General features: G+C 39.9%; 1 protein-coding gene across 39 annotated transcripts in view; it reads right to left on the reverse strand.

Annotated features, from left to right (window-relative positions):
* The window catches only part of KCNMA1 (potassium calcium-activated channel subfamily M alpha 1), an 873,358-nt gene that overhangs the window by 294,545 nt on the left and 561,911 nt on the right, over positions 1-16,902 (reverse strand). For 18 of the 39 annotated variants that reach the window (XM_075130775.1, XM_075130771.1, XM_075130770.1 and 15 more), the window contains exon 4: positions 14,692-14,715. The exons of the other annotated variants lie outside the window; for them this stretch is intronic. In XM_075130775.1, the coding sequence (XP_074986876.1) occupies positions 14,692-14,715 (24 nt within the window). The remainder of the gene's footprint in view (positions 1-14,691; positions 14,716-16,902) is intronic. 39 annotated transcript variants of the gene reach the window in all.

Below are 16,902 nucleotides of genomic sequence, written 5' to 3' on the forward strand. Positions count from 1 at the left end.
ACTTCCATTGTACACAAATGTGGTGTCCTTTCACTTTTATTGTTGAAAATCATTTGTATCAGAAATGCAGGATCATGGAAAGGAAGGAAAGCTATTTACTCCAAAAATATGAATTCCACAGTAATTTGACTTTCCCGAATGAATGATGTAGGGTTCGGTCTTTGTCATCCATGGTGCCTGACCTTTGGGCCATGACACTTTGCTATGTTGCTGATGATACCACTCTTAACTGTAACCATTTTCCTCCCCCGTGCTATAGAAAATACAATGTTACCACAGGTTCCTTTTTTCTCCCTCAAGTCTACAAACAGTATATAGTCCATGAAAAAGAAAAAAACTGTACAAAAGAATTCACCATGACATCCTGCAAAGGGTCAGCCTAGGAGAACATGTCCAACAGCTATGCATGGAAATCTTAAAGGAACCAGGGATAAGCACTCTTTCCGTTTCTCTTCAGCCAATAAAACATTAAGGGGCATCTTTTCAGTGTAATATGAAGAAAGTATCAGACTTGAAACTCCCAGTAACAATATGGGAGCTGTGCTTATCTCCCTGTACTCCAAGTGGAAAATGTAGTCCCAGAGTTACTGCTGCATTTTGTTTAGAAACAAAACAATTTGGTCAGCTCATACTAAAGGCTCCATTCTCCCCTCTGTACCTGGGCAGGATTCATATTTCCAGGAGGCATGAGATCATGTTAGAATTATTTCTTTTACACTGGAGTTATTTTTAGGAATATAAAAAACATACAGAATATTTTAATTTAGTGGAATTGAACGATGGCATACTTAATTTTCTACTCACTGACACAGGTGTAAATCAAGAGAAACTCCACTGCAGTGGATGGAGTTATATAACTCTAATACTGAGATTCAGACTTGAGATTCAGGCTCAATGGCAGAATGTCTAACCCCATCAAATCTGAACTAATTTTGTCATTCTAATTGCAACATTTATCTGCTCCCCAAAAGCCTGGCTCTATTATGCTGATCTGAAGATGGTTCCAAGAAGCCAGCAACAGCAGAAGCAGCTATGGCTCATTGCCTCTTCAGAACAGACACACACAGCACCTGTTTCATATTACACACGGACATGCTCCTGACAATTTACCAAGGGGCTCTGTAAGCAGTTGCACTCACTGCCGTAGCACCCACTGGTGTCAGAGCATGGCATTGCAGGGTCTTCTTCTCTAGTGACTCCCATTAACAACTCCTTTGGCCCTATAATGGCCTGTCTTTGACTACATCTTCCATAGGCCAGCCCTGTGGCCAGGCCACCTCATTCCAGCTCCGTCCCCTTCTGCAGTAACAGAAGAATCCACACCAACATCCAAACAGAATATCCTTCTGCTCCTCTTGTGCTACACTGAAAATCCCTGCTTTGCAGTTCCTGACTCCCAGGCATTGGAGAGTTGTATTTTGCTCCTTTGGCAAAGCACTGCCTCCCAGGGCTTACTCCCTGAAGGCCTTTCCTCCTAGCAGGTTTTCCCATTGCTTCCCCTCTCCTCCCCAGGGGCTCTGGCAGCTTCTCTCAGGAACCTCCCTATTCCTAACAGACCCTATCCCACAGCCTCCCACAGGAGCTTGACCTGTTCCCTGTGGTTCTCCATATCCTGCCTTCAGCAGGCCCTTCTCAAGACGACACTTACCTTGTTCTTCTTCTCTGGGTCTCCGCCTTCACTGAGCTCTTTTCCCATACTATGTAGTCCTCCCTGACCCATTCACAACTGGGACCACTGGTTGTAAGTAAATCCCCTGATCTGCATCAGCTGGGAGATGATTGCTACATAGCAAGGCAGGGCACAACTCCTCTGAAAGGGCCAGGCAGCCTCTGATAGGCCCCAATTGCTTCCCATCCCATTTGCCTGTAAAAATTAGTGTACAAAAAATGCACATGCTACAGACAAGAGAGTTGTAAGACTGGTGGATCTATCCAAAAAAGTGAATGTTCATATTAAATTGCACATTGCTGGAATTGTTTGAACTGTGTTACCAGAAATAAGTGCTAGGCTGAGTATGTGGAGAAGTAGCAGTGTCCACCTTGAATAACTTGAAGTGGTAAATATCTGGTTTGACAGGCTTGGAGTCTCTCTCTCTCTCTCTCACACACACACAACCCCTTCCTATTTGGTTCAATCTGACCAAAATTTTTTGTTCTACCGAGGTATTGATGTTATGCCTGCAGATATATGTTTACAAGTCCCACAAATAAGGCATCTACACCAGAGACCAAACCACTACCCTGAACCTAACTTCAACTGATGGCAGAATTTTAACAAGGGGTTCCCAGGAGCCCCCCAAATCCCTTGCAATGCAATGCTTATCACAAAGTTCGGGGTGGAATGTGGCATACCTTGGTTAAATGGAAGAATAAAAGACTAAATCTGGGTTTTCTTTTACTTACTTCCACAACAAGAATCAGGGATTTCCTTAATTTTACTTCTCATATTCACTTTCCTCTGATTTGGGGAGCCCTGACAAGAGACTATTACTCTGTGCCTGTTCTTAGATCACTCATTTCCCTTTTGGGATGGAGGGGAAGGGGTAAAACATTCTAATGTTAAAGCCTTTTTGGGTAGGAAGGGGGCCTGCAAGCTGTGTATAAAGAAGAAGCCTCATGAGAACAGGTTTTCATGTGAAATGTATAGTATTGTCTGGTTCAAGCCAGGTTGAAAATACCACAAGAATATCCGTTTTCACAGTATTTCAGTGCTTGATTGAAAGCCGTGGAGCCCATGTGTTTATCCACAGGATGGGTAAAATATGGGCATGATCAGAGCATGCTCCATCATGATGCTACAGCACTGTTGCTTAGCCATGACCTAGGAAGACCATATATAGTGGGAAGAGGAAAATTCAGTCTCAATTGGCCCATTCAATCCTTATCTCTTTGCGGAGCCAGCCAATCATGCTGACTTTTTGGGGGGAGTTATTGTGAGGTAGATACCTAACGAATGACAGTAGCAGTTGATCACCTCAACCCAGGCCAAATTGAAACTGGTGTTCTATATCTCATTACTAAATCTCTGTTATATCTGTGTCTGGGGCCAGGGGACTTTTTTGGGTCTTTTTAGAGGGATTAATTCCGCCAGCTGTCAGGTGAAACTGCTAGTTACATTTTATTTTTTATTGTTGTAATTTGTGGCATAGGCTCCTAGATAGGTGCCCGTTTTTATTTTTGTATAAGTTCAAAGAATACAGAAAGAAATAGTGAACTTTAGAAAAAATACAAATAAAATAAAAGTACTAAAGTTTTTTAGCTTTCAAGGCATACTTAACTAATAAATATAACTGAGTGAACAGTGTAACACTGTTGCAAAAAAAGGAAACATCATTCTGGGATGTATCAGCAGGAGTGTTGTAAGCTAGAAACAAGAAGTAATTATTCCGCTCTACTCCATGCTGATTAGGCCTCAACGGGAGTATTGTGTCTAGTTCTGGGTGCCACATTCCAGGAAAGATGTGAAGAAATTGGAGAAAATCTAGAGAAGAGCAACAAAAATGATTAAAGGTCTAGAAAACATGATCTATGAGGGAAGATTGAAAAAAATAGGGTTATTTACTCTGGAGAAAACTGAGAGGGGACATAACAATTTTCAAGTACATAAAAGGTTGCTAGAAGGAGGAAAGAGAAAAATTGTTCTCCTTAACCTCTGAAGATAGAACAACAAGCAATGGGCTTAAATTGCAGGGCGATTTAGGTTGGACACTTGGAAAAACTTCTAACTGTCAGGGTGGTTAAGCACTGGAATAAATTGCTAAGGAGATTGTCTTAAAAATCTCCAGTGATGGTGACTCCACAAACACTGGTCAGGGTTGGTCTAGATAATGCTTAGTCCTGGCATGAGTGCAGGGGACTGGACTAGATGGCCTCTCGAGGTCCCTTCCAGTTCCATGATTCTATTACCTCTGCCCACTGATATAGTTATTTACTATTCTAAGTATAGGATACAAACTGATCCCAGTTATTATAATGTGACCACTGATCATTATTGTAATGTAGTACAGTATTTCAAATTCTGTGTCTTTGGATGTTAAATATAGCTACTGGAGCTTGCCGCAATAGGGGGAAAGATGGAGGAAAGGCGTTGCATATTGTAACTAAAACCTACCTAGAATCCACATGACAGGTTTGGCTTGGAAGGAAAACACTAGCACAGGGCTGCAAAGTTTGGGCTGCAAGAAATATTTATTTGCTTATGAAATTTACATTAAAAAAGATTATATTGGTATTATGAGGACCATTTCACAGAGGTGCTGAACTCCCCCAATTCCCATTACAAAACATAGGCATGATTCTGCAAGACTTTAAGCACCACATAAATTTGGAGGAAGTCTGACCTGGCAATGTCCCCTTAAATCCATTTATACATTTTGAGGGAGACAGAGTTAAGGTGATTGGTTTAAAGGTTTGGGTTCGTTTTTTGTTTGTTTGTTTGTTTGTTTTTACTATGTTTCAGTGACACAATATTAACATGAAACTATGCCAAAGACGAGAATTATCATTTATGAGGGCAGAAGTTCATCTGAAGAAGTGTGTCTTTGCTTACTCTTACCCTGGATAGCATCACATACCCTGGTCAGGTATACCAAGAATAACTACTTAGCAAAGACAAGCAAATAATGAAAGACAAGAACCCGCTGTGCAGTTATAAAAATGGACTCTTAGCAAGCAAATTTTACATCCTGGTGAAGTAAATATCATAATTAAAATAAATCAGAGTGAGACTCTCAGTAAGAATCTAAAGTGTTGGACAGCCATAAGGGACATGACAGATTTTCTTTTTCTTTTCTTTTTTCTTTAATTCAAGTGCCTTTCATTTATTAACCATGTTTTCTGGACCAAGCAAATTTCCTTAATTGAAAAGCAAACATTGCTTTCCTGCAACACATATATTAATTGATCTGTTCTAAATGCAAGCCAGTTAGTTAAGTGGCTAAGTTTGGAAGGCCTCACTTTAAAGCTGACTCAATAATTTCTCCAGCACCCCAAGGCTTTTAATTATTTCTCTGATGGACCAACATTATATGGCCAAATAACTGGGAAGTCTCCTCATTGATGGTGCTTTTAGGTACCACTACAAAGGATATGTAGGAAGGGGCTGTTTTCTGTCAAAAGGAACACTTGCCATTTGGATCAGAACAATATTTTAAACAGAGGAAAGAGAGGACCCACCATAGCACAAATGATACATACTCGTATCTAAAAGCAACGTAGCAGCCCCTAGGACTGGGATCCATTGAACAAAATGTTCACATGATAAAAAGCTCAGGGCTCTACATTTACAAGTATTAGCTTCCTCTTGTTCATCCTCTGAGATTAAGCATAAATGACACACACTCTTGCTGTGACACAATCTTTTATCCTAAGACCCAATTATTGCTGTTTTTAATTTACAAAATCAGGGTCAGATTCTGATCTCATTCATTCCGGTGTAAATCTGGAGTAAGTCCACTAAAGATAATGGAAGAACTCCATTCTCCACGCTGTTCTAGAAGACAGCAGAATCTGGCCCTGGGTTGAACAGAAGCACATTTAGGACTCTGGTAAAGGGATGTGTTTATTTCTATGGTTACAGTATTTTCTAAAATATGATTCAATGCAGGGAGCTATAGTTTAACCCAGTTAGTAGAAGAGGCCCCAATTATGGTCCCGCTGAATTCTATGGGTGCTTTGACACCCACGCTCCTTATCCTTCCTTCATCCCTTGCTACGGATGCTGACACTAACATTCTCATTTCCCCCAGGCTCGAATCCCTAGACTACATGTTTGAATCCTCCCCATTCTGTTTCTTGCTATTGCCAAACCCTGTTGTTTCTTTTTTTACACAACATATTTTTGTCGCCACAGCTAAGACACTGGCCATGCCCTCAATGTCTCTCTCCCACCTGGGTTATGCAGCTTCCTCCTCTTTGGAGGAAGATATTTCCCATCTCTCTCCACTCCAGTTCTTTCAGAGTGTTTCAGCTGAAATCAAATTTCATGCCCACCACTTGGACCTTCTCACTCTCCTCTTCGAAACTCTCCACTGGCTCCTCATTGCCTAATGAAATAAAGTTTAAGTTTCTCCTCCCCACCTTAAAGACTACACAGTACTACCCCGTACCAACATCTTCCCCAGCCTACTTCCCCACAGCTGGAATAGCCTACCTTATCTCATTCCTCCCTCGCGTGATTCAAATTCCTCTTGAAAATCCATTAATGCCAGGACACTAATCCACACTTCAGCATTACACCATCATGTGATGCCTTTACTCACCCAATTAAAAAACAAAACAAAACCAACAACAAATATCTTCTGGGTCTCCAGTGTGTTTTTGATACATGTACAATTGACTTCATGTAAATTGCAAGCTTCTTGAGACAGCTCCTCTCTCCGCCGCTCCCCAAGAAAACAAAGCAAGATCTTGTCTTTATTTCCTTTTCCTAACATAACATCCCCTTCTACCATTTATGATCTGGCACAGTACAAACTGGCACTAGAAAAATAACCTTCTAGGTCTAACCTGATTAAAAAATGCATCTCGACTCATCTCTGCAGATGCTATTCCCCATGAAGAACTATTACAATATGTTACCAAGTTCTCAGGGAACTGGGAAAGCTTGATTGACTTGTGGCAATTTCTTCTAGGTAAAACAAACATTGTGTTTTCACCTTACTATAACAAATAAAGGTACAGAAAACAATAATGCTATTAGGAAAAAAACAAAATATGATTGTTAATAAATAAATCCATATTACTGAGTGTATCTCCTATGGCATAAATGAACTGGTCTTCATGAAATCAAGGCCAAAACCACACATCTTTGTTTCATATTCTTTCACCCATATCACTCAAAGAGGCCACTTTTATGCTAAACCAGTATGTATAGAATTCGTTTATCTTTGGACTTGAGTATCTATAACAAAGCTGCATTTTTATCAGCAAACAGACTAACAAAACCATCAGTTTTTAGGTTTTAGTGGTTAAATTCTGCCCATTATAAATTTACTTCAGCTGAGTTGAGTAAATGAGAGTCGAATTGGAAAATAAATCAAAACATGAATGGGAAAATTATGACTCCAATGTGGGTGCAGTAGAGGAGAAGAGGCTGCAGACAGACTCTTTTCCTTTCTCCCTTTTTTGGAGAGGGCAGATACAATGCAGCAGCCAGCGTTCCCTACCAGGGGCCACTATCTATTCAATTGTCATCTTGCTGAGGCAGGGGCCACATCTTGTTCTGTGTGTGTGCAACGTGGAACACCCAGGAATACTAATGAATATCAAATGCTGTAACGAAATAATGATGGGATCCTTTAGGTAACACTGTGGATAAACATGAATGCATACTAGCAGCACCCTGTGACTAATATCCTACCACAATCTCCAAATACATTAATGGTGATGGGACACATTTTAGATGAACGATTACCAAGTTTTCACACACAACGGTGAAATGCACACAGCCCGGGGAACTGGCTAGGACTTTAACTGGGTTATTCCTGATTTATACCATTTTTAGTGACCTAACAGTCAGTTGCTAGCTGCTAACTTTGCCTAGCTAAACCAGTGCAATTTGGCTAAACTCAGCAGTGATGTGATGGTGTAATTTACACAGCTACACACTGATTGTTCTGTCACTAAAAATGGTGTAAGTCAGGAACAACAACTGAAGTCGGATGAGTTACACCAGTGTAAAACTCATGCATGCATTTGGCTTACTATGTCCATGATACTCTGTGACCCCACTTGATACATCTTTTTTTATTGGAAACTTTTCCCCAATATGAGGGAGTCAAGCCCTCGTCCTCCCCTAATACAAGTTTTCCTTGAGTTGTAAGTATTCTTAGGAGGGGATAAACTTCCCGTAACACCATCCTTCTGAAAAGCCAAACAAAAGCTACAATGCTGCTGCAAACAAAATCCCAAACCACCAAATTATGTGTCTCCCTCCAAGCACACAGAATTATTCAACGTATACAATTCTGATAAACATGCAACATCTCTTCTAGACTCAGTACTACATTTGCAAATACCTGGCAATTTAAAAAAATGCAAAATAACAATTGCTTAAATTAATAAATAGGGACATCACTTTGAAGAATAGCAAATTTAATGTAAGGTGCCAACATAATTATAACTAGTGTGGATTAATATTCAGTGTTTGTCACACAGAAAGAAGAGCCTATATAGTGCTAACTGCAGTAATATGAAATTAAAGAGTAATTTCACATGGCAATGATTTTACAGGAGAGAATTATGCCATAAAAATGCCATATCTCTGAGGGTTATCGTAGCACCATTCTTCTAAAATTGTATTGCCATCACTCAGATTATTTTAAAATAATAATTTAATGCCACTTGTCCGCAGCCTACAGGCCACTACGAAAAGGCATGAAACTGCATTATGACAGCAAGCAGAAAATCCTTGGCAAGGTTAAACAGTATATTTCTCACGCTCAGAAATGAGGCAGTCAGATTCTCAACAAAGCCCTTCAAATAGAATTACCTTAGAAAGGATATAGATCTCAATGGCTTGCACTGCAAGGATAAGTACATTCTCTCTCTGTCTTACATCCTATAAATGTTCTGTATCATAGAATATCAGGGTTGGAAGGAACCTCAGGAGGTCATCTAGTCCAACCCCCTGCTCAAAGCAGGGCCAATCCCCAATTTTTGCCCCACATCCCTAAATGGCCCCCTCAAGGATTGAACTCACAACCCTGGGTTTAGCAGACCAATGCTCAAACCACTGAGCTATCCCTCCCACCCTAGCCTGGCACTGGACTTTTTACCACAGCTTAGAAAAGTCAGAACATCCAAAATGTGGAAATTTTAGCTGATCTGCAGAAATCTAACTTTCGTTTTTCATTGTGAGAATCATTAATTTGCACATGTAAAAACAAACCATAGTTAACAGGCAGTGGTGAATGTTCATGTACCATCTAATGAACTGACAATTATTCATAGATTTACCAAAAGAATATTCTCTTTTATACCCTTATTATTGAATATTGCCTTTTCCTTTTGGTCATCCAATGCTCCGTCTTTGACTTTTCTCCACCATGGATTCTGTTTCCACTTCCCTAAGCTGCTTCAAGACCTCTTTCCCTCTTTGCCTTGCCTGTTGACATATGGATAAGTAACTGCCCTGCCTCACCCTAAGTAGACAATCCACTGTACTGTCAATTTTCCTCAAAATACCTTACATTTCTGGAATGGGAACACTTCCATAACATCTACAAGCTGTCCATCTTGCTGTCTCTTACCATATGGTTTTCTTTGAAAGAAGTTTGCCAATGATCAAATTGTTGCCCATCAACATATAATTGTTTATATAACAAATAAAAATCCAGGTTTCTGCCCTATGGCGCTTACAACCTAACTTAGATCTATCACACAGGAAAATGACAGAGTGGGAAAGTTAAAGATTTCCACCTCATTCTGTTGTATGTCTTTTCTGAATTATCCTATTAGATAATATTGTGTCACAGGTCATAAGGGAGACATCTGCTTAATGTAACTAATTTGTACAAAGTAGTAATAAATCAGAGCCTAAAGTAAAGTAATTCTGTCGAGTGCAGAAGAAAATGCAAGTGAGCTATGAAAGCTAAATGACTAACTGAGTGGTAGGAATGGGTAGTTACACCACCAGACCAGACATCCTGCCATTTTCTTTTGCTATATGGTTAACATTTACAGCCACTACTCAGGATGTCAACTGGGGAAATATTGTAAGGTGGTAAGAATCTGTGTAAGCAGAAAATAAAGACAGCCTTGCATTAACCCCAGCTGTGGTGTCCTGGTGTCATAGCTCCAGGCTTTTTACTATCTACAGAAACCCAAACTATTCATATTGCATTAATTATACCTTCTGAAAACAACTCCAATAGTGAATAAGTAGCCACTCCTGAGATGATGCAGTCTCATACTTTAAACTAGGAAATGACTCTGTATGAAACTATAAAGCACACTACACACAAACAATCTTCAACAATCATGGTCCTATCACTCTCATTCCTTGTAGGAAACCATGTTGCTCTGTGCTCACCAATGTCACGGGTCTTCCAGCACCCAGTGTTTAATTCTTAATCATCTGAGGAGTGAGATTCTGGAACAGTTTCCAAATACAAGTTGTGGGGACAAACAACTTAATCTTATGAGAGAGCTGGACAAATTTAGGAGTGAGATTGTATGATGGGGTTGCTTTGATGGTGGGCAGGAGGGCTCAGCAGCCCTGGAGTCCCCTACTGATCTTACGATTCCAAAGCTCATGCTTCAGGGCTTCAGCTGGTCACCTGCAGGGATAAAGAATGGCTTCTTCTCCCCCCCACAATGTATTCTGGGATTTTTTGTCTTCTTCCTCTAAAGCTTCAGAGATGGGACATTGGACAGGGTAGGCCAGTGTTCTCAGGGGGCATCAAACATTCTCTCTCTCAGGTGCTTGGGTGGCTGGTTCTTGGTCAGCATGCCCAGTGTCTAACTGAGCAGCATATGCGGGGTTGGGAAGGAATTCCTGCTGGTAAGATTGGCAATGACCTTGGGGGTTTTCACCTCTGCAGCATGTGCGTCACTTGTTGGTATTATCCAGGTATCACAGAATCATAGAATATCAGGGTTGGAAGGGACCTCAGGAGGTCATCTAGTCCAACCCCCTGCTCAAAAGCAGGACCCATACCCAATTAAATCATCCCAGCCAGGGCTTTGTCAAGCCTGACCTTAAAAACTTCTAAGGAAGGAGATTCCACCACCTCCCTAGGCAACGCATTCCAGTGTTTCACCACCCTCCTAGTGAAAAAGTTTTTCCTAATATCCAACCTAAACCTCCCCCACTGCAACTTGAGACCATTACTCCTTGTCCTGTCCTCTTCCACCACTGAGAATAGTCTAGAACCATCCTCTCTGGAACTACCTCTCGGGTAGTTGAAAGCAGCTATCAAATCCCCCCTCATTCTTCTCTTCTGCAGACTAAACAATCCCAGTTCCCTCAGCCTCTCCTCATAAGTCATGTGTTCCAGACCCCTAATCATTTTTGTTGCCCTTCGCTGGACTCTCTCCAATTTATCCACATCCTTCTTGTAGTGTGGGGCCCAAAACTGGACACAGTACTCCAGATGAGGCCTCACCAATGTCGAATAGAGGGGGACGATCACGTCCCTCGATCTGCTCGCTATGCCCCTACTTATACATCCCAAAATGCCATTGGCCTTCTTGGCAACAAGGGCACACTGCTGACTCATATCCAGCTTCTCGTCCACTGTCACCCCTAGGTCCTTTTCCGCAGAACTGCTGCCTAGCCATTTGGTCCCTAGTCTGTAGCTGTGCATTGGGTTCTTCCGTCCTAAGTGCAGGACCCTGCACTTATCCTTATTGAACCTCATCAGATTTCTTTTGGCCCAATCCTCCAATTTGTCTAGGTCCTTCTGTATCCTATCCCTACCCTCCAGCATATCTACCACTCCTCCCAGTTTAGTATCATCTGCAAATTTGCTGAGAGTGCAATCCACACCATCCTCCAGATCGTTTATGGGGTATATCCCATTTAATTAATTCCCTGCCACTGCAGGAGCTTTGGGCGTTGGTACAGCCCAGTTCCTCCTATTTTCTTCCTGTGACGACATAATTGTTTAGGCTCCAATGGGCTGTAAAACTTTGGTTTAATTTTTGTGATTGGACTTTGTGTGTGTGCTGGGTGGTGTTGGTGGCCTGTGCTATGCTGGAGGTCAGACTAGATGATCTGGTGGTCCCTTCTTTAAACTAGTGTCCTAGCTCTTCCTAGAAATTTTTGGGAACGCTGTCTGTGTGATTCAGCTACTACAAGCCCTAGCTAGTACCAGGCTAGTGTTTTTTATAAATCGCCCTGGGGAGCCCTGCTGGTTTATTCTCATCTGCTTCACTGACACACGTGCAGAGATAAGTTCCCTGACTACTTATCCTGATGCAACATCCTCCCTACTCTCAAGGGTCATCATCGGGCACTCTGGCAATCTCCTGGGCATCGCAGCATAGCATAAACTTTCTACACTGAATCTGGGCTAGGAAATCCAGGCAGCATTTACCCCCAGATCATATAAACATTTGTGATTGTCTCATCTTTACTGACTCCTGTTTCCCTGGCTCTTCCCTTTGAGTCCAGTTAGTCTTTGTCACTTTTAGCATCCCCCATTTCCCCCACACTAAATCCCTGTACTCATCTTATGTGACCCTCTTTCCCTATGCATATTTCAAGCACAGTAGTAAACCTTTCTTCCTGGAAGTCTTGACATCAGAACTGCTCCAATTGGGGGACCAGATTACATCCTATTAGAATGTGACACTCGTCTGTTATGACAAGATACAGTAACAAAATGCCAGTCCTGTCAAACATTCACAGAAGTCACATTTACCTTGCCTGAGAGACTGTCCTATTTGTTTAAATGTAATGAATAACAATGTAAGGGAAGTTACATTTTTGTTGTCTATAGCTATTGAATACTATGAGCTCCTGAAAATACAACATGGCAAACAGAAATAAAATAGAGAAGTAATTTTAGAAGCATATAACTTAATAGTCCTACTTCAACTTTTCTGACAAGAAAGTTGTTTTAAATCCGAATGACAAATACTAATGCCTGGTGATCTGTTAAAGCCAAAGCCTGGTTTGCAAAAGTAGATCAATGTTTCTCAAACTTTTGTATTGATGACCCCTTTCACACAGCAAACCTATGAGTGCAACCCCCCCTTATAAATTAAAAACACGTTTTTTTGTATTTAACACTATTATAAATGCTGGAGGCAACACTGGGTTTGGGGGTGGAGGCTGACAGCTCACGACCCCCCATATAATAATAATCTCGTGACCCCCTGAGGGGTCAAAATCCCCAGTTTGAGAACCCTGAAGTAGATTAACCCTACCACATTTGCTTTTAACCAGTCACTTTATCTCCCTTTTCAAAATGGGGTTAAGGGCTGGCAGCTTGCAGTAATGTAACAAGCTATCACAAAAGGGCTCCAACGGTGAGACTTGAGCTCCATCATTTGCAGAATTGGGAGGATGCAGAACCACTTCATGCCGAAGGTGGGAGACGATATGAGGAATTATATTGATAGAATAAAATATTTACAGCTTTTATCTGACAATATATCAAAATGCTTTACAAACATTTGTTAAGCCTTATAACTGAGGGAGGGAAGTATTTTTATCCAAGTTGATGGGGAAAACTGATGAATAGCAAGGTTAAGTGCCTTGCTCAATACCACACACACAGTGTCAGAGTCAGAAACGGAACCCTGCTCACACCGCTTCCACACTGGAAGGAAGTACCTCCTTTACTCTACAAAGACACTTCTGGTCAATTCAGAAACAGCACTGGCAAGATCCTCTGTCTCTCTTCAGCAGAAGGGTAACTGGTATTATATGGGATCCTGAGTATGTAAAAAATAAAGGCGAAAAATAGTAGAGAATCCTCGGAGCTGCAAGACATTACTGGACGTCATACTACAGCTGTTGTAAAATGATGTTCTTTAAGCAATGTCCATTATTTCTGTTCCATTCTGAATATATTTGTCTGTATTCACTGGATTCTTTAAAAGCAATTTTTAAAGTATTTTTTCACGTTTACAATTCCATTTATCTACAATTTTTCATGCTTAAAATACCATTAAAATGAATACTAATGCAAAGTGTGGGTGTATAGGTGGGGGAGTGGGCAATGAATAGGCTCCATTCATCACAGATTGCTAGAGAATATTTAATCAATCCTGAAAGGAAAACATATAGTGCATAACATTTGGACACATACTGATCACAAGATTCGCGTGATTACATCTGCTAATCAATAATACCACCAAACTGAGTTTAGAGAAGATGCTCAAAATACCGTATATTTTGGTAGTAAGTTTCCCAGTGGTGATATGTCATTATTCCATTGACACCCAACCTTTAGAATTAGTACTAATCACACATCTCTTGCCACTTTATATTAAAGCTTTCTGTCAACACATCTAAGAACAAATATTAATGAAGTGCTATTTTAGATGGTCCAAACAGTTTGCAAAAGGAGTTTAGAACAGGACTGTGATTCTTCATGTCAAATCTCAGTTAATACTTTTGGTGCTATTCGTTACCAGAATTAATTTTAAATTATTTTGCAGGTTAAACACAGTAGATGATAGTACTTTCAGTTTCTTCCCAAAGCTTTATATTTGATAAGAATTGGTGTTTTAATCCTAGCTATTGCCAGCATAGCCTACTGTGAAGAGGCTTTGTGATCAATGGGAGGCTTACCTGACTTCTGAATGCTTTTAGCATTCACTCAGCCCTCATCTAAGAATAATAGCAAGTAGGTAGTATGTTTTTCTCACTCTCTCCTGCCGTCCCAACCCCTCTGTTCGCACTTATCCATTCGGTTAGCTACCATATGATGCCAGACATTTTAAATTGACAGACCTGATATATATTGTGACTAATTTAGTTCTGTAAAAAAGAGTAACTCCAGATACTGATCACCATACTTTATATTTGTTCAAAGTTCCTTTTTTTAAAATTCTGGTTCATGCATTTAATGCTTAGACTGCATTCAGTGTATAGGCCATTAGGATAAGCACGTTGACATGCACAGGCAGTACAAGAATAAAATATAATGAATCCCATAGACAACCAAAAAGGTGAAGTTGCATCATGCAATGAAATCACAATTTAGCCTTGGCTGCCATGCAGAAAAAACCTACATCAATGAGTCTGCAGTGCGGCTCCTAGGTAAGAGTTGATATGAAAGAGGTGGGTTATTTCAGCAATGAAGACACAGGCTGAAAATGTTTATACTACTATAAACAAAAATACTGTACATAGCACCAGCTTTACACACTAGAAAAGGAAGCTCTCTGAAGGAGAAAGATTAATGAGCTTGAAATCCAATCTATGTTTTTCTATGCATTTTGGTATGTTGTTTAAAAAAGTAACGTTATTAGAGCTTTCAAACCAAAACTTAATTTCAAGATGTTTTGAAAATTCAGAAAAAACAAGGCACAGATTAATAATGATATACACTGTAATTTCAAAATGCCTACAAGATTCAGTAATTGGGGAATAATTGGAGCTAGTAAATACACAAACATATAGCAGCAGTGAATTTTCAAAGAGGCACACAGGATTTAAATCACACAACTTCCACTGATCTAAATGCATAATGTATTGCATTGCATGAATATTGATAATGTAAGGAAACTATTAGGTGTGAAGGGTTTACTCAGCAATCATTCTGCTCCTTAAATGGTAAGCCACATCATTTTCTCTGAACAAGATACTACATTGCATAAACAGCACTAACTCTGAATAGCCTTTAGTTTTATTCACCTTCATGGCTGTTATGAATATAAAACTATATCCTGGAAAATAGGGTGGCACCTATCCTATGTTTTAAGGGACAGCCAATATTTGGCACCCAATATCTCACAGCCCAAATGCAACTAGCTGCCATTACAATTCATTTGATCAGATACAGTTTGTTTCAAGTAATACTCATGCAAAGGATCATACTGTGTTACAAAAATGTACGATTTTGTACCAAGAATGAAATATTGTGTGATGCTGCTTTATTACAAATAAGCTTTGTCCCATAATTTTTATTAGTTGTCAATTAGTTTTCAAGCAACTGTCCTTTACTTCCTCAAAATTTAGGTGACCACAGTAGGTGTGATCACTGTAATTCCCAAACATATTACCTAATAGCATAAATGAGCATTTGAGAGAACATCAAAAACAGTTTTACTGATACACAAACCTAACATCTCATACATTTACAGTACCTGGTAGAACTCATTCGAGTTCATGTTGCAAAACAATTGTCTTTAAAGTCTCTAATTTCACATCCTCAGAACTTTCTAAAGTATTTGGTTTGGACTTCTCTTTTCCATACTTGTGGCCAAATTCTAAAGACAACTGAAACTAGTTTAACTGAGAGCAGAATTGAACCTCTGACTTCTACAAACTGCTGAATTCTTTCAAAAGGTTTGAACAAACTCCCGGTCAGCAACTTCTGAGGTTGGCAAGGGTGATTAAAAACTCTAACCATATTACATTTAGACAAGGAAAATGTGAATGAAGTTTCCATCTTAAAAGTTCAAACCTGAAACTTGACACAGAGTCTGTAACTATCACTAGTATCTTTTTTTTTGGTTTGGAAAATATTGGTTTTAATTTAACAAAGATATAGCTGTTCAAAATTATGGACTGGGAGCGAGAAGAATATTTTCTTAGGCATACAGATGCACACTTACACATATAGGCACTGCACATGCACACACAGCTAATTAGGTGGGCACCTGTTGATTAAATAAATTTATAAGCTCTGCTACCAAAACTAGCAGCCCTTTTAAGTTGTGCAAGGCAAACAGCTGAGGGGCGATAAAACTTGTGAACTTATAAGGAATGTCAGCCATATAGTTGAGGTTCGTTCTATATATCCATAATATAAATTACAACATACATAATATACACTATACAAATGATGTAAACTATATATACATATTATATATGTAACATTTTGCATTCCAGGTGATACTGTCTTACAGGTCTGAAAATAGATCTCTCATATCTCTTTCCTTTTCTACTTGACAAATGTTGATCCAGCTAAGAAAATGGATTTTATTCACAAAAATTACATCCATGGTAAAAATCAGGCACAGTTAACAATTACTGTTTTCATCTAGACATTATAGAAATGTCGCAAGAGTTTTGTAATCCAGGCAACTTGCCTGGATTTCCTATCCTGTCAGTCTGAGTAAGAAAATGTCAGGGCCAGATTTCCAGAGGTGCTGAGTAGTTACAAAAGCCATCTGATGTCAACAGGAGCTTCAAGTGCCAGCACCTCTGAATGCTCTGATATTACAGTTTATAACTTCAGCACGGTCCCCAATAATAGTCTATCAGCATGAGCACAA

This window comes from Caretta caretta, chromosome 7, assembly GCF_965140235.1.
Source record: "Caretta caretta isolate rCarCar2 chromosome 7, rCarCar1.hap1, whole genome shotgun sequence".
NCBI classification, from domain to species: Eukaryota; Metazoa; Chordata; order Testudines; family Cheloniidae; genus Caretta; species Caretta caretta.